The 25333-nt window shown below is 43.5% G+C and overlaps 1 protein-coding gene across 1 annotated transcript in view; it reads right to left on the reverse strand.

Annotated features, from left to right (window-relative positions):
• The window catches only part of Arfgef3 (ARFGEF family member 3), a 148773-nt gene extending 136613 nt beyond the window's left edge, over positions 1-12160 (reverse strand). Inside the window, exons 1-2 of the mRNA XM_050159506.1 lie at positions 12017-12160; positions 2325-2376 (exon numbers count right to left, since the gene is read on the reverse strand). Coding sequence (XP_050015463.1) covers positions 2325-2376; positions 12017-12101 — 137 coding nt within the window. The 5' untranslated portion in view covers positions 12102-12160. The remainder of the gene's footprint in view (positions 1-2324; positions 2377-12016) is intronic.
• Between the last annotated feature and the right edge of the window lie 13173 nt (positions 12161-25333).

Below are 25333 nucleotides of genomic sequence, written 5' to 3' on the forward strand. Positions count from 1 at the left end.
TCCCATCAAAATTCTTCACAGATCTGGAGAAGACAATAATCAACTTTATATGGAAAAACAAAAAACCCAGGATAGCCAAAACAATCTTATACAATAAAGGAACGTCTGGAGGCATTACCATCCCTGACTTCAAACTCTATTACAGAGCTACAGTATTGAAAACAGCTTGGTATTGGCATAAAAACAGAGAAGTCGACCAATGGAATCGAATAGAAGACCCTGACTTTAACCCACAAACCTATAAACACCTGATTTTCGATAAAGGAGCTAAAAGTATAAATGGAAAAAGAGAGCATCTTCAACAAATTGTGCTGGCAAAACTGGATGTCAATCTGTAGAAGAATGAAAATAGATCCATATCTATCACCATGCACAAAACTCAAGTCCAAATGGATTAAAGACCTCAATATTAATTGGGACACACTGAACCTGATAGAAGAGAAAGTGGGAAGTACTCTACAACACGTGGGCACAGGATACCACTTCCTACGTATAACCCCAGCAGCACAGACACTAAGGGCCTCATTGAATAAATGGGACCTCCTGAGACTGAGAAGCTTCTGTAAAGCAAAAGGCACTGTCACTAAGACAAAAAGGCAACCCACTGACTGGGAGAAGATCTTCACCAACCCCGCAACTGACAAAGGTCTGATCTCCAAAATATATAAAGAACTCAAGACACTAGACCATAAAAGGCTAATCAACCCAATTATAAAATGGGGCACTGAGCTGAACAGAGAATTCTCAACAGAAGAAGTTCAAATGGCCAAAAGACACTTAAGATCATGCTCAACTTCCTTAGCGATCAGGGAAATGCAAATCAAGACAACTTGAATGGAAATTCTTAATAAATCCCCTCTACTGACAATGCAGAAAACACATCTACAAAATGATTGTAAATCTGGTATTCTTCACAATGTCACAGAAAGACCCAGAAATAGTCAAGTGCTTTAATAATAGAAAAACTGCTAAATAAATTCAGTTACAGCTATGTGACTAAAAATGCAATATTTTAATTCAAAGAAAACATTGGAATTAGAAAATGTTTCATATAGTATGAAGTAAAAAACAAGTAGAAAACTAACATGTAATAAAAATATCTGATGGGGAGAGTCTTCTGTTTTGTGTTAACATCATTGGTTAAATAAAGAGACTGCCTTGGCCCTTTAATAGGACATAAAATTAGGTAGGCGGAGTAAACAGAACAGAATGCTGGGAGAAAGAAGCTGAGTCAGAGTCGCCATGATTCTCCCACTCCAGACAGCGCAGGTTAAGATCCTTCCTGGTAAGCCAGCTCGTGGGCTACACAGATTATTAGAAATAGGTTAGAACAATATGTAAGAGCTAGCCAATAAGAGGCTGGAACTAATGGGCCAAGCAGTGTTTAAAAGAATACAGTTTCCGTGTAATTATTTTGGGTATAAAGCTAGCCATGCGGGCGGCTGGGTGCCAGGAATGTAAGCCCGCCACTCCTATTACAACAAATATCATATTCATGTATGTGCAAAAGATTTAAGAAAATCCATAAAGCTGGCTTTAGTCATTATTGCTATGTGTGTGCTGTGAATACTCTCTATTCTTTTGTTCTTTCCCCTACTTTCTACACAGGACATGCATTGCTTTCAGCAATGAGGAGAAAGTAGGAAAAACGTGCATGGGAAGGACAGAAAGGCGGAGAAATCGGATCATGTCTTACAGCTGCTGCAGGTGACTTCAGCATCAGCAAGATGGTGTCCTGCCCGGGCTGGGAGAGAACTTAAGCTCACTCCAGCTGGGGCTGACTGCATTTCCCAGAGAAGAAACTTCTCCCCGGGCTGCACTGGAAGGCTTTGTTCCCTGTCGGCTCTCGTGTTACCTGTAGCTTTGGTCATCCCTCTCCTTGCCCACATTCTTCCTTCTGGCGCATCTCCTTGGTAGCACTAACGCCATTCACCCCTCACTCCACACACAGATGAAATTGGGTCAGTTCCCATGAAATAGCCCACTTCAGGGACACCAAACCAACCAACAACACAAGATGAAAACTTGCAAACCAGTGGTTCTCAACTCCTACAGGTCCTCATGTTGTGGTGACCCCCAAACATAAAATCATTTATTTACATTGGTACTTCAATACTGTAATTTTGCTACTTTTATGAATGGTAAATGTCTGTGTTTTCTGATGGTCTAGGTGACCCTGTGAAAGGGTTGTCTGACCACCTGCCAAGGGGTCGCCACACCCATAGGATGAGAACCACTGCTATAAACCAAGGTGATCCGGCCTTTAGGAACACATGGAAGGCGACTTTTCTTCCTGTTGCAGTAACAGTTGCTGTGTCTCTTACCTCAGCAAGTGTGGAGGGAGCGTCACAATGGTGTCCAGGCCACTTAGGGTTTCTGCAAAAGAATATTGCAGCGTTACAAGCAAATATTTAAAGACTGGGATTAATATCTAAATTCTAAAATCTCTGTACTCTCTGAACTCACTGATAGTTTGTGTGCCCCCTTGGAAAATAGAAAATAGTCATATCTTTATTTTAAAATTCTTTCCCATGATGGACCTCAATTCATTATTGGGAAAGAGAAGGTTAAAAAATCGGGTCACATTTTCCCGTTAGCAACGGGGAATGAATAGCTAAATCCCTAACCTAAGCCAGAATGCCAATGCAATGTACCTACCACTGGCCGAGAGGCTCCGTTCTTCCAATCAAAGTAAAAGCAGTTTGGTTGAAACATTTTAATCTCTCAATACACAAACTCAAGTTATAGAGACTTTCAGGTTCACAAGGAACCTTATGGGACATGTGGTAATCTTTTTTAACAGCTTTCCTATTATTGAAACACTTGACCCTCTCTGGGTTTTCCTTTGATATTAAGAGAAGCACAGAACTTCCACTTGTTTGTGGAGTGTGCTTTCGACATTATCAGGACATCGTGATTTACTGGGAGTTTCCGTTCAAGGAGGTTGAACAAGAATTAGGCTTTCGTCTTTAAAACAAATCCGTCTCTTCTCCTCTCATGCCTGCTCCAGACTGGCCTGTGCCGGGGACTCCCATGCTAATCACATATGCTTGTGACATGGTAGACTGACCACCTGTTTAGCCACGTCACAGGTAAGGGTAGTGATTAGGAACTTCATCCTCAGATCTCATTAATCAAGCCTAATAAAGCTCAATACTTTGTCGCCGTTTGCAGATAAATCATACGACTGCTGACTTTAATTGTACAGACAATAGAAAGCTAATTATTATGCCCTGATCCACAATTGTTCTACTTCAGTCGCTCCAGCCTGTCTCCCAGCGATCAGCTCTACCGTGTAGATTCAACTAACTTTGTCAATTTGAACTACTTCCCTGGGGAAAGAACAGACAGCCCCTCCACCCTTCTCAAGAGATCAGAGAGAACATGAAACCAAGTACGTCCTTAGACTCAGGACTAACGGGACCCCGCAGGACAGAATCAGGCCGGTTGTAGACAATGGAGCAAAAATAGGAAAATAACGCATCAGCAAAAACCAGTAAGTAGAGCTGAGTGGGATCAGTGGTGGCTTGGAGATGAGGCCCAACTGGGAGCAGGGAAGACTGAGGTCAGAGCCCAGGATGGGACAGGATGACAAGAAAATGAAGCCACGAGATGCAGGTTCTAGGGGCAGCTCAAAGGGCCACACGGGTTAGCAGAGCCCAGCAATTAGTGTGACAGGGGACAGCGCTGAGGGCACGTCAGTGCTGTTGGTGAAGGAGAAATAAAAGCAGACAAACAAGTGTGGTGCACTCTCCAGAGACGGGGCTGCATCTCCAGGTCGGGACCGAACACTGCATGATCTACAGATGCTGTGTGAGCCAGAAGAAAGAGAAACACGAACAGAGAAGTCATTCTGTGGGACAGGGCTTGCCCAGCATGCAAGACTCTGGGTTTGATCCCCAGCACCACCTTTAAATATAAAAAGGGTAGAGGGAGGGAAAAGGCAACCACACTGTTGCCATGAGCCAAGACCCCTACTCCATGTAAGTAGGCCAGGGTAGAATTCAAGTAAGTTGTCCAAAGGACAAAGAAGCCAAGGCCTGAAATACACAGAACTGCCTTTTCCCACTACTGTCCTATAGTATATATGCAGAACTGTCTTTCCCCAGTACTGCCCTGTAGTAGGATAGAGTAGCTCTGCAGGGAGGAACACCCCAGAAACACATAACAGAGCCGAGAGAATGGCATGACCTGACTCCACACTAGTTTACAGGATGGAAGAAGTCACCCAGCTCCACGCCTGTCCCCTCATCTCCAGATTTCTTTCACCTGGGAGTGAGCCCGGGGTCTTCATCCAAGTGAGGCAAGTGTTCTGCCACTGACACACACCCAGTTTCACTATCTGTAGAGGGAGGAGATGAACGTCTGCCCCACAGCCTTCTTAGGTCAGGCTAATGGAATCAGTCATTAAAAGCCTGACATTGGTCTTAGAGGTCAGTGACAGCTCCTGTCTCCTTGGCAGACCCACTGAATCTCAGGCCATGTACTGTTTGGAGATCCGGGGGTGAGAATGGAGATTGGTGGAGAATTTGGAGATCATACACTCCAGTTTCAAACTGTGGCAAATGCCAGGGAGGAAAAGACAGGGCATTAGTCCAGAGCCCAACAGGAGGCCCTCCTATGGACAGACATCAGGCTCTCTGTGTGAAGTGCTGAGACTGAACAGGATGCAGACTAGGTAAGAAGGAGGTGATCCAAGAAGAGAGCTTAATGGGTTCAAAAGACAGGAAAACTTAGCCTCCTTTGGTAGTGCATACCTGTGCTCCCAGAGACGGACTCCGTAGGCAGCTGGATCCCTTAGGCCAAGACTCAGAGACCAGCCTGGGCAGCACAGTGAGAACCTAGCTCAAACACAAACATACCAGCAAATAGACTCAATGAAGGCTTAAGCTTTTTAAATTAAGGGCAGCGAGATAGCTCAGTAGCAGAAAAAAGCACCTGCCACTAACCCTGGTGACCTGAATTTGATCCCTGGGACCCTACACAAAACAAATGAATAAAATTGTAATCAAAGTTTTGAAAGAGGGAAAAGAAACCCTCCAGTGGATCCCAGCCACTGCCACTTCAAGAGGTCACTGGCCTTGTGCCACCTTCTCTCACCTGGTGACTGAAGCAGCCTTCTCCAAGTCCCTGCCTCTGGCTCAGTCCCTACCCTGTGTTGGAGAGGCACACCCCAGTCAGGGTCTTTTTTCCTTTACTCCAAATGGTTCTTCACTACATTTTAAATAAAAGATAACCCTCAATATGTCCAGGGAAGACCTCCATGAGCTCTCCTACTTCCTCCCGCCACTGACTTACACACACACACACACACACACACACACACACAGACACACACACACACACACACACACACACACACACACACACACCTGGCAGCCTTCTCACACTTCCCTAAGTTACAACCTCCCTTTCCAGACAGCCTCCCCTAAACATTCCACTGAGATGGCAACTCCATTTTCTCCCTAAGGGCCTCCTATCTCAGTTACTACTTCATGTTTTTTTCTACAAGTTTTGCCACTGAGTTGGCAGATATGTTTTTGCTTCTCTGGACCTCTTTGCCTGTTTTGCCCCTATAATAACAGCACTGAAGACAGCACCCAGATCACTGTAGGTGCTCCCTACATATTTGCTGCGTTAATGAAGTAACGGGGAGGATGGCATACGTCAGTCACTGAAAGAAGCTCAGTATGGCTGAAGTTTGGGGTGTCCGAGGGAGGGTGCTGCGGATGAGGCAGGCCACATGAGACTCAGCAGAACACACTGAGGACTCTGATTCACACTAAGGGTGCTATTCGGTTTTTCACCCCATTCACCTGACATGGAATGAACAAATTAGGCTTCTCAGGTGCTACTGCTTGGCCAGTAGCTTGAAATCATCTAGAAGTAACAAGACCAAGCACATATGAAGCTACTTGGGGCATGGAGGGTAAGCAATAGAGGCAGAAATACAGACAGTCTGGATACAGCTAGGAAGAAAACAAAAGCAGAACATAATGCACTTTGTCATCCAACCTGCTCTAAGATATCCGGGATAACTCTAGTTCCAGGTCAAGCAACTGGACAGTATGTGAGAACAGGCGACTACTTGCCGAGCACCTAGACACACTAGAGGGAAGTAAGGTCTGATGATGACGTAGGATGTTCACAAGATCACTTTAGCTCATGCTAACTACAAGGACCTTTATGCCACTCAGGAAAAGATGTTGAAGTAATTCATGACATTGGGCCTGGAATGTGAGGGACCAGGAAGGCAAGAATAGATGTGTCCAACTCCTGTTGACACAGTGTAGCTGAAGAACCACAGTGTCACAGGAAGTGGCTGTGGCAGTAAGGCTAAGCCAGCATCCAGCTGCATCTGGTGTCCCTGATGGAAGTCAAATTAGATTGGAGTGGGGCAAAGGTGTGGGCATGATGTGGGATTCTTCTCTATATACTGTAAATACCACTGGTTAATTTAAAAATCTCTTTTGGGACTGGCAGGACAAAATAGAGCTAGGTAGGAAAAACTAAACTGAATGCTGGGAGAAAGAAGGCAGAGTCAAGGTGAAGTCATGCAGCCCCGCCAGAGATGGATGCATGGCAAAACCTTGCCAGTAAGCCACAGACATGTGGCAATACACAGATTAATGGATATGGGTTAGTTTAAAATATAAGAGCAAGCAAAAAAAAATTCTTAAACTATTGGCCAAACAGTATTATAAATAATATGGTTTCTGTGTCATTATTTCGTGGTCTGGGCAGCCAGGAACCAACAAGCAGGCTCCTACAACAAATATATGTTTAAGATATTGGCCAAACAGTATTGCAAATAATATGGTTTCTGTGTGATTATTTTGGGGCTGAGCAGTTGGGAACAAACAAGCGGCCTTACACAGCATGGGCACAGTCCCTATAGACATCCTAATAAGTCTGACATCAGAAAGCAACCCGTGGGAGAACCTATAACCAGAAGAGAAAGCGGCGAAGGGATGGTAGTGAGGTAGATGGCTCTTTGCCTATTGGGATTCCCGCCTCTAATTCATTTTCTTTCCCCTTTATATATCCCAAATTTGGCATTCCTCCTAAGTCCTCTGTTGTACGTAAAATAGTAAAAGCAATTGCAAAATGGGGCACGGCTCTTCCCAGGTATAATTCCAGTCACGTCCTTTCCGGTCTCTGGGCCAGCAGTCACAGCCTTGGGAGTTGTCGGTTCTAAAGGAAAGCCTGGTTCTTGCAGCACCCACCTGTGCTTTCCTATCCAGAGCATCTGACTGGCAAATACGAGTCAGGATAGCACAGGGCAAGGGGGAATGCACACCTCGTCCTTGCTACCTACTCTACAACGATCAAGAACACTGATGTTTAGAGACGATATCACAAACAAGAAAAGGTTCAACAAGTTTGTTTGTTTGTTTTTAATGTACTAAAGGCGCTGGTGAGATGACTCAGTGGGTAAATACACTCATCACCAAGTCTGCCAGTGTGAGTTCAATTCCCAGAACCCACCCAGTAGGCCTGACGTCTACATGCATGCTCTTGCATCCACCTTCATATAAATAAATGTTAAAAAGTGAAATAAATTAAAGTCCATTCATATGCTTGAAATATAAATGTGCCTGATGATCCCTTTGTAAAAGGGGTAGCTCTTAAAAATAGCGCGGGCCACTGGGGGGTGAGATAAAAGTACTTTTTACTTTCTGCTTTGTACTGTTCTAATGTTTTCCAATATTTTAAAACTAACTCGTAACTCTTATGAATTAAGGGTGAGTGATATGTGAAACCACGGGGGTAAGGAAGAGTTTATTTATGAATCGAAAGCTGTGTCCTCACACTGTCGATGCAGAAACCACTCAAGTTCCAAACGCACTGTTCCTGTGCTCACAGAGCCCACAACTCCGCTGACCTCTGTTGTCATTGTTGGCCAGTGTCCACTCTCCTGCTTTCCCGGCACTATCCATTTTGCTCCGAGGAAACCATCTTTCCTTAACCCTGGCATTCAGTTGTCTCCATAGTGTAGGTCTAATCCCGTTATCCCACTGTTTTTCCTGGGTAGCGCATTGGTTCAGGCATAATCCCATGACTCATCAGAACACAGAGAGAATCCACAAAACCAAGGGCCACACAGGTGAGCCATATGGTTTAAGCGGGACGGGATCTTGAGATGGTGAGAATGGTATTGCCTCTTCTCTCCTTAGAACAGGGGCTCTCAACCTTTCCAATACTGCGACCCTGGGAATACATTTCCTCACTCTGTGGTGACCCCCAACTATAAAAAAATGTTTTCGTTACTACTTCCTATGCTTTTGTTACTGCTATGAATTGTAATGTAAGTAGCTGTGTTTTCTTATGGTCCTAAGGGGTTGCGACCCACACGTTGAGAACCACTGCCTTAGAGGATCTTAGAGGATCAACTGCTGTTGATGAGAGGTCTCAGAAGTAAAGAACAGAAACTTTTGTCTAGTGTTGCCAGGTTCTTGTTGCTATCAGAGAAAAGATTAGAGATGACACAAAATAAAGAATTGGGGAGAAGATTTTGGCAGACAGAATGAGTAGAGGCTTCTGAGTTACTCTCAATTTTAGGTAGCTGAGCTTATAGGTGAACTTTAATGAGGGGGTTATTTACAAAGGAGGAGAGAGGGTGTGACTTTCCCACAGAACAGGTCCCCTTTCCCCATTCTGTCATTTTTTGGAGTTTTGAAGTTGAAGCAGACAATTCAGCCAGATGAACAATGTGGAGGAGCCGTCACAGTGAGGGACAGTTAGCAAAGGTCTGGGTTAGCCATGGTGTCCCAGCTGGTTTGTCGTGGTTTGAGCAGTCACACAGTGTCCTGTCGTGCTGTAACATAGCTCAAAGATTGCATCAGCTTCTAGAAAGTTTACCTCATAGCTTCCCCCAGAAAGCCCTACCTGACTAACCCTACTAGTATAGAGATGCCTGTTCCCCCCCCCCCCCGAGATGACTGCTGCCCCAACACAGTCTAAAGAAAAACGAGTGTGTGTCCTACTTTAATCTCTGTGGCTATGATAAATACCATAAGCAAAAACCACTTGGAGAGGAAAGGGTTTATTTCAGCCTCCAGGTTACAGACTTTCGGAGCAAGAGCTTGAAGCTGGCTCCACAAAGGAAGCGGCCTTTTGGGTTTGCTCAGACTCAGCTACCTTCCTAAGACAGCTCAGGTGCCCCTGCCTGGGGATGGCACTGCTCACAACGGTCTGGACCTTCCCATATCAATCAGAGATTTAAGAAAATTCCCCATGACCATAGTCACGGGCCAATCTGATTGAGGGGCAATTCTTTGGTTGAGGACCTTTCTTCCCAAGGGTTTATGTCAAATTCATAGCTGAAATTATGTCCAACACTGTGCCCCCCCACAGAATGTCTGAGTAGAGATTATCCCCATCTCCTAAGAGAGCCTAAGTAGGGGATGAAGACGATGCCAAACTGTCTAAGTGAGGGATGACCTCACTCTCCCAAGATGGTCTAAGTTGATGGACACCCAAAGTCCACACAGAGCATATTCACAAAGATCAAGACCAGGTCCTTAAAACTCTAATTTCCCATCAACCCAAACCCACAGTTGCTCTTCTACGGGGCATTTAGTAGATGGGGCAAGCAACTTGCGTGGCGCTGGTCAGCTTTAACTTGTCTCGCCTTTGCACTCAACTTATTTCTCAATTATCCTGCCCTCATAGCCCTACACATGCCAAGTCTGAAGCAGTAAGTGCTCTAAGAAAGTCTGGAGGGCAGGGCTCGGAGCCAGCCGAGTAAATGAGTCTACTGAGGCAGGCAGTGGAAGCTTCCCGTGTGAGCAAGGCCTTGGAGGACCTGGAAAAGAAATTCCTGATAGAGGGTATCAGGCAAAGAAAAATAACTGCTCTGCATGACGTCATCAAGAAAGGGCCACAGCGAATCTACCATCAGGCTGCAGAACTCCTGGTGGGGCAACAGAGCATGGAATTGGCCTAGACTCGAGTACGTTCTTAGAAATTTTCATGTTAATCTATTAAAAAAAAACAAGCAAACATGAAAACTACGAGGGCAGAGCTATGACAAATGTTTTCTAGTAAAAACCTCGACTTGGTCGTGGGAAATAGTGAACCGTAGAAAAACAGCAAAAAAAGCTACCTCCTCTGTCTTTGTTTATCCTGGATAGCCCACTCCCCTTCAACAAACTCTTTCCAATTTAAGAAAACCTTCATTCTCTACAGGGGAGCTCCGAAGTGTTTGCTCAAAAAAAAAAAAATTAGCAGAAAACAAAACCAAAGAACTCACAGTTTACCTGCTCTTCAGATGAAGCCTGCTCCATCTCCCTCCTCCCCCACAGGCAGACCCCACTCCCTTGGTCTGTTTCCCAGCTGCTGGTTATTCCCGGGTACAAAGGAATGCTCCACGCTCTTCTCTACGGCCACAGCCTACAGCCTTATCTCGTCTCTTGCTAATTATAGACTAATCAGTGCACGACAAAGGGGACCACATCTATTCTTACAGTCAAGGTGCATGCAGGGCTTTGACCCAGAAAAAATCTACCTGTTCTCAGCTCTGGGCTTTCCTAGGAGCTACCAGGGCCTAAATAATATCACTGTGGTTTCAACTCAAGGCGTTGAATATCAAATATCCGGCTTATTAGGAAACACTGGGTTACTCTCCGCCTCTGTGTTTATCGCGATCAGTTTCATTCCCAGCAAACTATCCAGGAATCCTGGGAAGGGCATGTTTCGTGCACAGTCGGGCCTCGCTTTATTGTGTCACCCAGCCATCTGTGACCCTTCATTAGAGAGGCAATTGGGAATCCAGTTTGGAATCACTGCTGAACGACAATGGCTGCGCTGAAGCCTTACTGTGGCTTTAAGAGCCTCGCCACTCTCAGACAGCTGGTCCGTTTTCATTTAACAGTAAACAGCCGAGCATTAGTTCTACCTACAACACAGACTGGGGGGGGGGGGGGACAATAGCCGAGACAATTTAGTAAATATGCAGAGATTAAACAAAGGGTGGTGTTGCTGTGCTTGTCTACCCCCACACACACCACATACACAAACATATGTGAATTAAGACCTTCTGTCAGAATAGCATAACCTGAACCGCTATCTGAATTCTGCCTTTGGTGAAACACCAACTAAGGGCACTTCCCTGTCTCTTTTTTTTCAGGTCGCACACAGCACAGAATCATGACAAGCACCAACTGGATTTTATTTCAAGGGAAGAGGTTCTGTTTTCTAACTAACTGGTTATCAAGGGTGGCGTCACAAGCAAGGGGCTGGCAGAGCTGTCCTGGTTCCTTTTCGGCCTTTTCCTTTTTCAAAAGCATCCCTGTCGCCCTAAGCACGGCTCTGGCTGTCGGTTGCAGTTTCAGCCCCACCATTCTCGGCCTCAGCCCTGCCTAACTGATATGTCATTTATTTTCTGCTGCTGAAGTCTGTAGCCTACATGATGGGAGATGCTCGTTTGCAACGAGGAACGCATTTCAATGTTAGCACGGCTCAATGAAAGCCCACCTGTCTGAGGGGCAAGTCAGGAACAGAACTGTGGGAGCAACACAGTTCCTCCAGACTGCTCCTCCAGGCTGTTATTTTCCATGCACAATCGTCGTAAAAGCGAATACTTAGCAAGGTGGCCTCTAACAGGAAAATCAAATTAAACAAGCCTTCCTTCCTGGTTCCACTCAATGATGTTTGAGAAGAGGGCTGTTGCTTTAACTTCCCTCTTCCTTCTAGGCGCCTGGGAACCACGCAAGCTGGGGATCCTAACTTGCCTATGGGGAACCCGTGTCCATAGACGCTGGGGACCCGGAATGGGGACGCCTCATGCCAAAGGCAGCGGTTCCTATTTGAGGTTTGGGAGGAGGTAAGGAGACCAGAGCGGAGACAGCTGGATGCCTACGCCGAGCCAAGATTTCTATATCCTGCACATTCTCGGAGGCAACTCGTGCAATTGCGCGACAGGCATCCATAACCCATACTCGGTGACAGTCCCTCCCGCCCAGGGGCCGCGTGGAGCCTGGAGCAGGTGTCCCCACGCACCGCTCTCGCTTACCCAAGGCCCAGGTGCAGCTCTCCTTGATGGCTTTGTATTTGCTCCCGGACGCGTCCCTCTGCAGCTTCCTCAGAATCTCTTCCATCTTGGCCTTCCCAGAGCCGGGCCACCGACCAGGAGAGCGCGCGGAGGACGCGCCTAGGCGGCCGCTGCGCTCATCCCCATCGCGCTCCGCGGCCACTGATGAATCACGCCGGTTCCACGCCGCGGGCCACGTCAGCCCCGCCGCCACGCCCGTTGCCACGCCCGCCGGGTCAGGTGCACTTCCCCAGCCTGGGGACGCTGGAGGCTGGGTTCTCCTATTTCTCGCCCAGGCTGACCTAGGGGACCCGGTCTCGTCCAAAGGTGGGGTCAGCGGCTCATTGCGGGCGGGGCTCCGCCCGAGGGAGCCTCTGATACACTGTGAGAGCGGTGGGCAGAGGGTAGGGCGGGGTCTGGTTGCTTGTGCCCATTACCTGCGGGTCAGGCAGCATCCCTGCCTGTGGAGACTGGCTACACCCTGGGGCCCTGGAACCAAAGCAGTGATACATTCACTAAATAGTAAACAGCTGGTCCCCTCCCCGTGTCAGGCTGAGGCCACCCAGCAGGGTCTATGCCATATGTCTGCCTGCAGGGAGCTTACATGACAATATATTAGACTCATACATTACACTCTGATGCAAGTCTCTAATAATTACGGAATTGGGTGTGAGAATTAAATCAGAAAAGGTTTAGCAGAGGATTAACATGAATACACTTATATTAGTACATTGAGATTTCTACCAAACCAGCTAAGGCAGAAATTGAAAACAAAAATCAATAGAATTAATTGACAACTTAAAACCTTTCAACAGCTCAGCAGTCAGTCTGAGCGGGACTGCTGTGGATGTTAGAAATTAATGGCCCCATATATCAGCGAAGAAACCAGGCCCCAGCTACTTCCCAGGCAACAAGAGTTGTGTGCCACACACCCTGAATCCAAAGATGTTTTTTTTTAAAAAAAAAAAAAACCTTCAGTAACAGCAGGTAAATATAGGAAAATTAGAAATTCAAGGTCATCCTTGCCTATAAAGTCAGCCTGGGACCGCTTAAGGTACATGAGACTGTTAAAAATAAATACTAAATAAAATAAAATAAATCTCTCATACTGGCTGAGCTGTTTCTGTCTGAAGCAAGGGGCACACTGGTACAGTTCCAGCTGAGGGCTGTTGGGTTTCCTCAGCTGAGGCTGAGGAAAGCCTGCCCTCCTCGGGAGCCACAGGAGGTAACCTATAAGGTCAAGTAAGCCGGAGCCTCTGCTATTTGAGTGACTTCAGGTGTTTCCCTAGTGGTAGGAGGCCCCTCTACCAGCTGTTGTAGAAAAGAGACCCGAAGGAAAACAATGACCTTGTCCTGAGAGCTGTGATGGGAAGTGAGGAAGAGGCTAGAAGCGACTTCAGTTTTTATTAGAACTATATTTGTAGTGATAGGGGTGGCGCCTGCAGAAAGGGTGGTGGTTGGGGGAATGTGAGCAGGTTTCATGCAATCTCGAATAAATTGGGCTCTGGGTAGGTGGATAGGAAGATGTCTGGGGAGACAAGGCAAAAGGAGTTGATGGCTGAATAGAGAAGAACCAGCAGCCTAAGGAATGGCATTCAGATTTCTTTAGGAAATGAAAAGACATTGACCCCATTTTGTAAGGTAAAGATGCTAGGGGAGGAGGGGCTTGGAAGAGGGAATACACAAGCTCAGATTTAACGTGGTCTGATTGAGAAGATACCACACGTCTGTGGGTATTATACCTATGGGCAGGACTCAGAATAGGATTCTGGGATGGAAGGGAGGATTTAAATACCTTCAGTAGGACCAGTGGGGGTTGTTGGAGGGCAGAGAGAGAGTGGCAGGACCTAAGATTAGGGACAGAGGAGTGTGAGGAGGAGGAGGAGGAGGAGGAGCAGGAGCAAAAGGTTAACAAGAAAAGTTAAATGAATGTACTTCCTAATACACTGGAATTGCTACAAAACCCGTTAGGAAGAGATGGGGAAAATTCAATAAATTTCTTAATGTAAAACCTCTAAGTCAAAAGTTCCATTCACAAATTAAAATGCAGATGTACTGGTTTGAATGAGAATGTCCACTACGGACACCTGTGTCTGAACACTTGGTCCGGAGTTGGTAGTCTGGAGGTTTCGAGGTGGGGGTAAGGTGGGTGGGGTGGCACCTAGGGGTGTGGGGCTTGTGCGTAGCCTGGCTCCCTTTGGTGTTCTCTCTTTCTGTGTTTCCTGTGTGCAGAGGGAAATGTGATTTGCCAGCTTCCTGGTCCAGCCTTTGCCTGTTGCCGGCTCCTCCCAGCCAAGATGGACTCAGGTCCTCTGGAAATGGGAGCCAAAGGAAACCCTTTCTTCCCAGAGTTACTTTTGGCTGTGGAATTTTAATCGCAGCAACGGGAGAATCACTAATAAGGCATCAAGTTACACCCAGCTGGACTAAAGGAAGAGAGAGACATCTAGCTTTGAATTTTATGTAAATTTGTATTGTGAGTCTATTTTAAAGCTTTATTAGTTTTATAATTAAAAACAGAGTGCTTAAGCTACAACCCAGGAAAGTGATTCTGATGATGCCAGAGGTATAAAATTGAATAGGGTTGGTAAAAGGCCTTACCAAACTGATAAAAAGTGGAGGTGGTACATATTCCCAAAAGCAAACCAGGCAGTTAGTATGAATTTTGTTTATGGAATAAACAAAGTGATGCATAAATCCACAAAAAAGTACAACACAAACTTTTATGTAAATGGCTGATTTTTATTAGTCAAACGTTCCATTCTCAAATCAACGTGCAGAGGCGGTGATTTGAATGAGAAATGTCCCCTATAGGTGCCTGTATTTGAACAGTCCCCAGTTGGTAATGCTATCTGGGAAGGTTATGGCCAAATGCATTGTGAGCGAGAAATAGACCTAACAGGTACCAGAGATGCTGGTGAACAGAGACAGCACGGTCTCCCCGTGTACCAGGGACATAGACAGCACAGTCTCCCCGGGTACCGGGGACGCTGGTGGACAGAGACAGCACAGTTTCCCCGTGTACCGGGGACGCTGGTGGACAGAGACAGCCCAGTCTCCCCGTGTATTGGGACGCTGGTGGACATAACTTGGTCCGACTTTGCTCACGGGGATAGGAATGTACACAATGCCTATGATTTCAGACCAACAATCCCCCTCCTGGGAATTCATCCAAAGGATGTGATAATGTGAATGAATAGAGGCTGGAGAGATGGCTCAGAGGTCAAGAGCATGGGCTGCTCTTCCAGAGGTCCTGAGTTCAATTCCCAGAAATCACGTGGTGGCTCCCAGCCATATATTATGAGATTTGGTGCCCTCTTCTGGTGTGTAGGCAGACATGCCAGAACACTATTCATAATAAATAAATCTTACAAAGAAAGAAAATGATTATGAAAGTTTTCTGACAAAGATTTCCATGTGTCTTTGAATTATAAACTAATTTAAAGCCATACACTTGTCCAACAACAGGGAGATGGACAGATAATTCATATTGTAGTCATAAAACAGCATACTCCATGATTTGGGTGGCATGAAAACAGGTTTCTAGTTCATAAAGTAAGATAAGCTAACTGTGAGATACTACGCAATTCTGTATGCTACCTGACCTCAATACTTACTAAATATTTAATAAACAATCCATATAAATTAAAAAATATATACATATATAACAGTGACAATTTTCAGTGTGGCTTATAGGCAAGTTTACTTTTCATTAAACATATTTACTTTTATAACAGAAAAGGAAACCTTTTAAAGATGGTGCAAGACTGTAATAACAGCAAAACAATAACATCAATAGCCACAGAAAGGACCAGCATAACATAGATGGGGTTAAATAGGATCAGAGGAACATGGGGTGGGCAGTGTCTGTCCTGGTGGCTTAAGGACAGATGGAATTATGTATGCAAACAACCCACTCACAGTGGTGACTGTGAAGAAAAATACATATTTTCATGTTTTATCCATAGCTCACAGGATTAAACTTACATTGCATTGCTATCCAGTATACAAAGGTACACATGTAGAAATAGCTTAAAAGTACAGAAACAAAAGGGTTTGAGTTTGGTTTTGTGTCAGGATGTAGCATGGGCTAGTCTTGAACTCATGATCTTGACTGAGCTTCCAAAGTGCTGGAATTACAGGTATGCATCTCCACACCTGGATAAAGTTTTATTTATGAGCAATATTAACTTTTAACTATGGTAGAGTTGCTACTAAATATGGTTTTATTCATTGCAGTTGGCACATGGGCCTGTTCCCGAATTTCTTCCAGGCTGGAGGCATAAGGACACTGTTGCCTGATCAACCATAGTGGTTCATTTTAAAACTCTTTGGTCCCAGTTTTTAAGCCTTACTTCTCCACAGCTATAGTTCATAGAAATATTGCTATCAAGAGCATCCGCTGAAACTTACACTGTTACAAAAGAAATTCTTCTTTTAATATTAATCTAAACCTGGGTATGGTGATGCTCACATGCTATCTCAGCGCTTGGGAGGCAGAGGCAGGAGGAGCACAAGTTCAAAGCCAACCTGGGCTGCATGGTGAGACCTTGTCTCAGAAAAACAAAACCAAAATCTCCATATGTAGATATATACATATATACACATACATATTTTAAGAAATGATTAAAATTTGGAGTAGATACTTATAATTAATAAATGTTTTATTCACTCGAATTTTCTGCATTAAATGTGTTCTCTTCGTGTGATTTAAAACGTTGATGATACATAGTAACCGTGGCGATTATTTAAAAAGAATTTTCTAACAGTTGTGCATATTTAGTGTCTTGAAATATGTGCTACGATTTTCCCATGACTATAAATTCAGTTAATTAAAAATGCCAACATTTTTAAAATCTCAGAATGAGTTCTACATGCCAAGCTTTTTGTGAAATACCACTTACAAAATATGAGCCAAAAAAGATTGCTTCTCAAAATACAAAAGTATGGATCCCACTCCTGAATTTTTATAACTTCATATATACTTTTCTCTTAGCATCCAATCCCTATACTTTCTTTATTACATTCATATGTTAATTGCATGGAAATGCTTTGACGCTTTAACAGATACAAAGGCATAGAGGTCTGCATTTGTTTCTTGGTTAAATTCCGTCCTTGGCCGGCGATTCAGGTTAATGTCATAGTTGATCATTCTAGCATCATGTACTTTGTACTGCTCCACCATCCCATAAGAAGCTGTTTGCATTGGTGTGAGCCAGAGATGGGGCCTAGGCACCTTGTGTTCTAGGCCATAGATGAGGAAGATAGCATAGAGGAGTCAAGGCCTTAGAAGTCTGACCTGCAGGAATCCCTTTTCCCACCACAGCTGGTGAAGACAGAGTTATAGGAGCATACCTACTGATATGGTCAGTCTATTGGCGCCTTGCAGTGCCCGGCCACACTTCTGTTGATGTGGTAGAGGGAAAAGTTGGCTGGTGACCAGCAATCTTAGCCACAGCTCCAATTTCCTTTTAAAAAATTAAGTATTTCCTGAGTAAATTGGGAGCATGGGGACCTTGGAGGAGGGTTGGAGGGGGAAGGGGAGAGACAGGGAGGGGAGCAGAGAAAAATGTAGAGCTCAATAAAAATCAATAAAAAATTAAATACTATCACCACCCTTATTTTCAAGTAAAAGACTGGATACAATCCTTAGATTGTCAAAGCCTTTAGAACACACGAAACATGGATTTCAAATAGAAATATTGACAGTAGTCAATGTCATGAAGTTCTCTACTTTTTGTTGTCACATTGTCCTCTGAGCCTCTTATAATTCTATTGCGACTTTGTAGCTTAATTTATGTTTTTAAAGCAATCGGTTTCTCTTGTTTAAACAAGTTAATCCCACAGGGAGGAGATACAATGGGAGGAGAAAGACCAATGACCCAAATTATGGCCAAATTAATTAAAGCAAGCAATTAATTAAAGCAAGCTTTTTTTAGTCATGTGCACAGACTGTCTCTCCCTAAAGGCAGGTTCGGGAGATCAGCACTGGACAGGGGTAAGGGTCTTTATAGCTCAGGAAAGGGGATTTCCAAATGGATGATTTCCAGGCAAATAGACATAGTTATAGGAGCGTAACATAAGCATAACAAGTTGGTCATAATAACCTCCTGAAACAAAGACATGGTTGCAAGGTGGTCCTAACAAGGTATTTTTTAACAAGGTGGTGATAATAAGGTGGACATAATAACTTAGGAAATAAAGGCATGGCTGCCATTTCCTAAAACCGGCAGCACAGAACTATTTGTACATAGTGTTCCCAATCCTTGAGAAACAGAGGTTTAATCATAAACAGGAATGGATCTGGTTTGTCTGTACTGTACAATAGCTTGCAAGCCTAATATGCCAGCAAGTTGGTTTACCAGATATACCAGCGGATCAACGGGACAGGATCTGCACACACACACACACACACACACACACACACACACACACACACACACGTAGGTGTTGTCTTTGTTAAAGAAATTCAGATTCTCATTAATTAGGAGAGAGTATTTGGAAGGCATAAACCGACAAAAGCCTCCCATCCAATGTCTGTAAAGAGGCCTCTGTGCACCCCATATCAACTAGGAAAACACAAACAACTCGGTGGAAAAGGGGTAAAAGATGTGGGCAGTTATTTCACCCCCCAAAAAGCACTATGCGTGGCTGATAACTTTGACAGAGATGAAAGCTTCACCCTCCAACTCTTTGCTTGAGTTGCAGGCAGCTTCACCAAAGAATCTCGGCCGTAAATTGTAAATCGTTTACTGCTTTATGACCTTAAGAAGAGCCCCTGTGAGTCTTAAAGTTCTACAGAGCTTGTAAACTAAGAAATTTTTTATGAATGATCCTGGAGAGCCTCCTTTCTCTCTCTAGCTGAGAATGTTTCAATTTGGAGGAAGCAGTTACTTCACAAGGGCCTATTGTTGGCACCTATTGTTCCTCTAGTGGATACTACCTGGTGCTGTAGAGTCACCAGGAGGCTCATCCCTGGAGATGAGAATACACATGATCATAGCTATAAAAGAAGTAAGCCTCCCTAGCCTACTCTTCTTCTATTCAAATTCTGCAAGCTGTTACATATGTCCCCCTACTTTGCCTTTTCTGTGTGTGAGGTGGCATGTTGCAGTTTACAATCCAGAAGGAGACAGGTTTATTGCTATGAAGGGAGGAGCACAGTGTTTACAAACATGTACAAGACAGGTGCCTAGCCAGGCTTCCTGCCAGGTGTGTGGGGGCGTCTAAGCTTTGACCTGAACAATGATGAGAAGAGCCAGGTAACTGGGATCCAGTTTTCTCAGCTTTTCTTGCCACAGTGCCATCCTGCATGCCACTTTGTTCTTTTCTGGGTAACAGGGTCCTCCACCCTCCAGGTCTCTTATTCAAATACAATAGACAAACTGTTCACTGTGTTTTAAGCCTCAATACCATTCAGCACTGTTAACTATAGGCAAACTTCTCTGTCCTGCCAGCCAGCTCCCAAATGACCACACAGAGATATATTATTAATTATAAATAATCAAATATTCAGCCCATACCTTAGGCTTGCTTCTAACTATCTCTTATAATTTAAATTAACCAATTTTTATTAACTTGCTTGCTGCCACATATCTTATGGCTTGTTACCTCATCTTGTACACATCTTGCTCCCTCTGCCTCTGGCTGGCTACTCCGCCCTTCTTCATGCCAACATTCTCTCCCTGTCTGCAAGTCCAGGCAAACCTCTTCCTGCCTAGCTACCGGCCATTTAGCTCTTTATTAAACCAATGAGAGCTAGGCTTCTTCACAGCGCACAAAAAAATTGTTCCACAACAATTAACCACTCTTTCCCTGAAGCCACTCTCCTTTCTTAGGTTTTCAAAAACCACTTTGCCTAATTTTCTTCTTATTTTCCTACTGAGCTTAGTTTTCTTTTCTGGAGCCAAAAGGGAAGGGCCATGTGCATTTTGCCACATATCTACTGCCACAGGGAGCTTAGCACATAGTGATTATTGGATTAAAATACTCCGGGGATGAGCGAGTGAACAATGATGCTACTCCAGATGTCGGCTCACATCCACATTGTGCTCCTGTTGTCTGGAGTCTAAACCTTCATTTTTCTATTTACTAAAGGCATTAAGCTATTTAAAATGTTTTTTTTTGGGGGGGGGTAAAAGAATCATATTTTGTGGGTAAATTCTGAGGAACACATGTTTGATATTTTGGTGCCTGAGGGAAAGGTTCCAAAAATCACACAGATTGAGTTGATCTCTCTCAGCTCAGGGGTTCTGACTTGAGTCTGGGTACAGAAGTCACAAGATCCAGGAACGGGAGTTAGAAGCAACCTTACATACCTGCCCTGTGGAACTGACTCCATCTGAGTAACTCCATTACTCAGTTCCCGGGGTTATAGAGCATACCATGAACTCTGGAGACTTTGAAAGAGCTCACCTTTAATTCTGGCACTCGGGAGACAGAGGCAGAGAGATCTCTGTTAGTTCAAGGCCACCCTGGGCTACACCGGATTGAAGCTATCTAAAAGAAAACCAGAGCTCACAAAAACAAGTGCTGGAATCATAGGCTTTCGATCCCAACACTAGAGAGGTAGAGACAGGAGTGATATAGATGGGTGGAAAGAGGTGCTCAAGGCAGTCTGAGGTTTGGTGGAGACAGATGCAGTCAGAGGTTTGGTAGAGACGTCTGCTCTCCTTTTTAGGCAACTCCTAATTTGGGCAGTTGTCACCTTTTCAGGGAAGCATCCCTTGTTAAGATCCCAACTAAGCCAGCATGTTGGTCTCGGTTTATGTGTTTGTCTTTCGGATTTGGCATCATGCTGCTTGCCATAATGATAAACTTACATTAGCTTATGATCTTTTGGTTAATGACTGTATACTAGGGTAAAAACTCATTGAACCAAGAACCAAAGCTGCTTTTATTTGCCATATACAAGAAATGCTTTGAGTAAATTACAGGTGATGAATAAATCAGAGAGTCAAAGAACTGCAACATATAACAAAGGCTTTTGCTTTTAGATGATCAAAGTTTAACAAAATTGATGATAGCATTCTTTTCAGGGCAGTTTTGTGCTTCCCAAGGACACACACAAACACACTCATACTCACATACTTTCATCATTAGTACTACTGACAAAGTAGATAATCAGAGAAATATCCAAAGGTGTTCAATATTAAGCTACCTAGGTGGCTCAGCAGGTAAAGGTGTTTGCCAACAAGCCAGAAGACCTGAGCTTGGGCCCTGAAACTCACGCGGTATAAGAAGAGAAGCAACTCCTACCTTCATGCTATGTCTATTAGTTACTTTCGTATGGCTGTGATAAAACACCATGACCAAGACAACAGTAGGAAGAGCTTATTTGGGCTTATGTTTCCAGAGGGTTAGTGTTGGTAATGACAAGGACAGAATGTCAGCAGGTGACGGTTATGGAGCTGGAAGCTGAGAACTCAGGGCTCATGTCTGGAGCTACAAGCACAAAGCAGACAGAACAAACTAGCAATTGTGTGAGACTTTAACTCTCAAAGCCTGCTTCCAGTGACATACTTTCTCCAGAAAGGCCATATCTCCTAAACTACCTAAACAGTTTAGCCAACTAGGGACCAAATATTCAAATGCCCAAGACCTTGGGAGACATCTCATTCAAACTATCACGTGGTGAGACACCCATGCCTACACACACACACACACACACACAGTAAATACAATGAAATTATTTTTAAAAATATTGATGTCGATAGACAGAAAACTGATAAAATCCATTGTGGTACCATCCCAACACTCAGGTCCATCCGGTTTGAGAAACTTTGATCTTTCTATTGTTGGCATAGTTCTTTCTATTCTATTTGCCAAGTGAGGACTCACGCAAGAACTGTATAGTGGGCTTACATTTTGGTAAAAAAATTTTATGCACATTCCCTCTCCATGATATAGAATATGCATAAACATAGTTAATAAAAGAGTTATAAACATTAATGATTGCACCAGGCTTTTTCTTTTGGGCCACCAACCAACTCCCAAATTATGACACAGAGACTTATTATTAGTTTTGAAGGCTCTACCTTATCTTAGCTCTTATTTCGAGCCTGTTTCTCTTTATCTACCTTTTGTCCTAGGACTTATTATCTTTTTAACTTTCACTGCTTCTCTATGTCTGTCTGGTATCTCCTGGCTTCTTTTCCCAGGCATCTCCCTAGTTCTCTTTTTCTTCCCTCCTTCTTCTTTTCTTCCTTTGAGCCTAGATTTTTTTTTCCTCCTATTCTTTCTGCTTGTTAGCCCTGCCTATCCTGCTTTCTTTTGCCTAAGTATTGGCTGTCCAGCTCTTTAGTAGACCAATCAGGTGCCTTAGGCAGGCAAGGTGAAACAAATGCAACACGTCTTTACATAATCAAACAAATGCACCATAAACAAAAGTGACACACCTTTACACAGTAAAAGTAATATTGTGCAGCATAAACAAATGTAACACACCTTTTCCTAGTTAAATTAATATTCTACAACATGATCATCCTTTCTGGCTAGTGACATTGTGGATTATTTTTCATCATATTTATCTGAAACATAATATACATGCATCATGCTCATAATCAGAAATATATATTTTAACATGAAAGTATTTTTAAATGCATATGTATTTTATCAAGTTTACATGAATTTTCTTTAGACACACATACAGAACTACATCTACAAAGATAATTGACCTCTGACAAAATAAAATATCCTGTAGCAACTGGGACAAGAGGATTTGTTCATAGAAGCTAAGATATAATATTGCTTTCCTGAAAGCCTCATTTTGTTTCAGGCAGCTCTAATTGCCAAAATATTCTTTTTATAGAACTAAAACATATCTCCGTACAATGTTAATTTTTTAAAGATCTTTTTATGATTTATTTAACTTTATGTGCATTGGTGTGAAGGTGTCAGATCCTCTGGAACTGGATTTGTAGACAGTTGTGAGCTGCCATGTGGGCGCTGGAAGAGCAACCAGTGTTCTTAACTGCAGAGCCATCTCTCCAGGCCTATAATGTATTTTTTTCTGTTACCCATGACATTATGAATAGTGCCTAGAGCACAAAGGGACTTAATGAAATATGTGCTCTTAAACATCATTACAAAATTTTCAAAAGAGTTACTTTATGATCTAACGAAACCCTTAACTTCTTACATTTTTTTCACTCATTGGGGTTTGTAGAACAAAGCATAGTCAGCCATTCATGCTCATGCTTTCTGGAAATCAATACCTTTCTTAAAAGGCCTCTAGACATGGGCTGATAAGTAGGGAAAAGACTGGGTGTTATACTGTTTTTTAAATTTCTTGTTGCCTAAACTGTAGTGTTTTTTAAATGAATCGTGCCACATTCTGAGCCCATAGTAAATCTGGTAGCTTCAATCTCATTTAGAACCCGTAATGCTACTTACCTATGACCCCAATAGGAAGCCCGGGCAGGAAGACTGAGAAATGGAGGCCAACCTGGGCTATACAAGAAGAATCTGTAACAAAAAACAGGAACAAAAATTAAGGGGCTGGAGAGACGGCTCGGTGGTTAAAAGCATAAGCTGCTCTTCCAGGGACCTGGGTCTAATTCCCAGTACCCAGAAGGCAATTCACTGCCATCTGGAACTCCAGTTACAGGGGATCCAACACCCTCTTCAGGCCTTTGCAAATACCTGGCGTGTAAGCGATGCACAGATGTGCAAGCAGGCAAAACAGCCATACACATAAATATATATTTTTAATTTAAAAGCTCATTTCGAAGTGTTGTCCCATGGAAATTATTCTTAAGTAAAATCTTCCTCATGGTGACCTGATTAAAAATCTTAATCAGAGCCAGGCATAGTGGTGCACGAATTTAATCCCAGGACTCAGGAGGCAGAGACTGGTGGGTGGATCTCTGTGAGTTCAAGACCAGCCTGGACTCTAGGACAGTTCTAGGATAGTCAACGCTACATAGAAAAAAAAAAAAAACCCTATCTTTGGGTGTGGGGAATAAAGAAAGAAAAGAAAAAAGAAAATAAAGCAATGTAATAGGTTATCTAGAGGCAAATAAAATTAAACAACTGTGTGGTGAGTTTGGGTGAATATATCCAGATGGTCTTTCACATATAGTGGGTTACATCTGGATAAATGCATTATAAATTGAAGATTAAATGCAGTAATTACACCTAGCCAGCCAAGCACCTTGACTGAGCGATATAGGAACCCATAACTGGTGTTCACTGAGAATTGCAGCTGTTTCCTGCGGTGCAGTGTTGAGAGGATTGCACTGCATGTCACATGCCCAGGAAGGGAAGAAACACTAAAGTATGATCTGTACTCATGCAAACTGCTCAGGTTCCCCACCATAGAGGAAAAAAAAATGTTAAGCTGAACCCCTGTGAATCTGTCACTATCTGTTTAGTCTGGTAGTCATGACTGCAAACAAAACACAGAATGGCTCCGTTTCCAAACACTGTCCTCATGCTGACAAAAGGCAGAACCGTCTGCCATCTGACCCTACTGATTACTGAAGATCTCTAAAGCCTCTTGAACTCGGGTAGGTAGTAAAATTGTTCTTTGTCCTTTGTCTTCGAGACACTTAGCACTTTTAACCACTGAGCCATCTCTCCAGCCCAGGCTTTTGAAATAAGCATGTTTATGGCATCCAAGTATGGACTGAAATTCCCTCCTTTCCAGCTGTATTCCACTTGTTTATTAGTCAAGACTGAAGGAGTTGACACCCACAGTACAGGGTTGAATATGATCCAATGTCCTTGGTTTTCTCTTTACCTTAGGAAGAATAGGCTTAGTTTTCTAAATATCAAATATGATAAAGAAAAGGGTCTTTTGTAGATGGCTTTGATCGGGTTGAGGCACTTGCCCTCTACTCTTAATTTTCTGTCTTTCTAACAGATAAGTGTTGTATATTTTCTGATGTGCTTTCTTGAGCTGTCGAGATGATCATGCTTCTCTTTTATGGCATTAAAATGGGGAATTACACTGACTGACTTTTCAAGTGTCACACCAATCCTCTACTTTAGAGAAAGGTGTTACATGGGTCATGATGTTTGTTATCCTTTGAATGTGTAAGTCACATTGACAATACTTTAAGAACTTTCATGGCTCGATACACAAGTGGCAATGGCCTATAGTTTTATATCATGTGCTATTTGGATTTGGTATCATGGTAGTTGTGGCTTTAAGAAGTATTCCTTTCTCTTCTCTGTTCTAGAAAAGCCTGTGTAGAGCTGACATTGCTTTACTGTCAGAAGTTTGGTTGCAATCACTATCACTCTTTACTTTTAATAAGTATTTTAATTAGAGATATATTTTTATATATTTGTGTT

The sequence above is a fragment of the Alexandromys fortis genome, unplaced genomic scaffold (assembly GCF_014885135.2).
Source record: "Alexandromys fortis isolate MF-2015 unplaced genomic scaffold, M_Fortis_MF-2015_v1.1 scaffold_107, whole genome shotgun sequence".
NCBI classification, from domain to species: domain Eukaryota; kingdom Metazoa; phylum Chordata; class Mammalia; order Rodentia; family Cricetidae; genus Alexandromys; species Alexandromys fortis.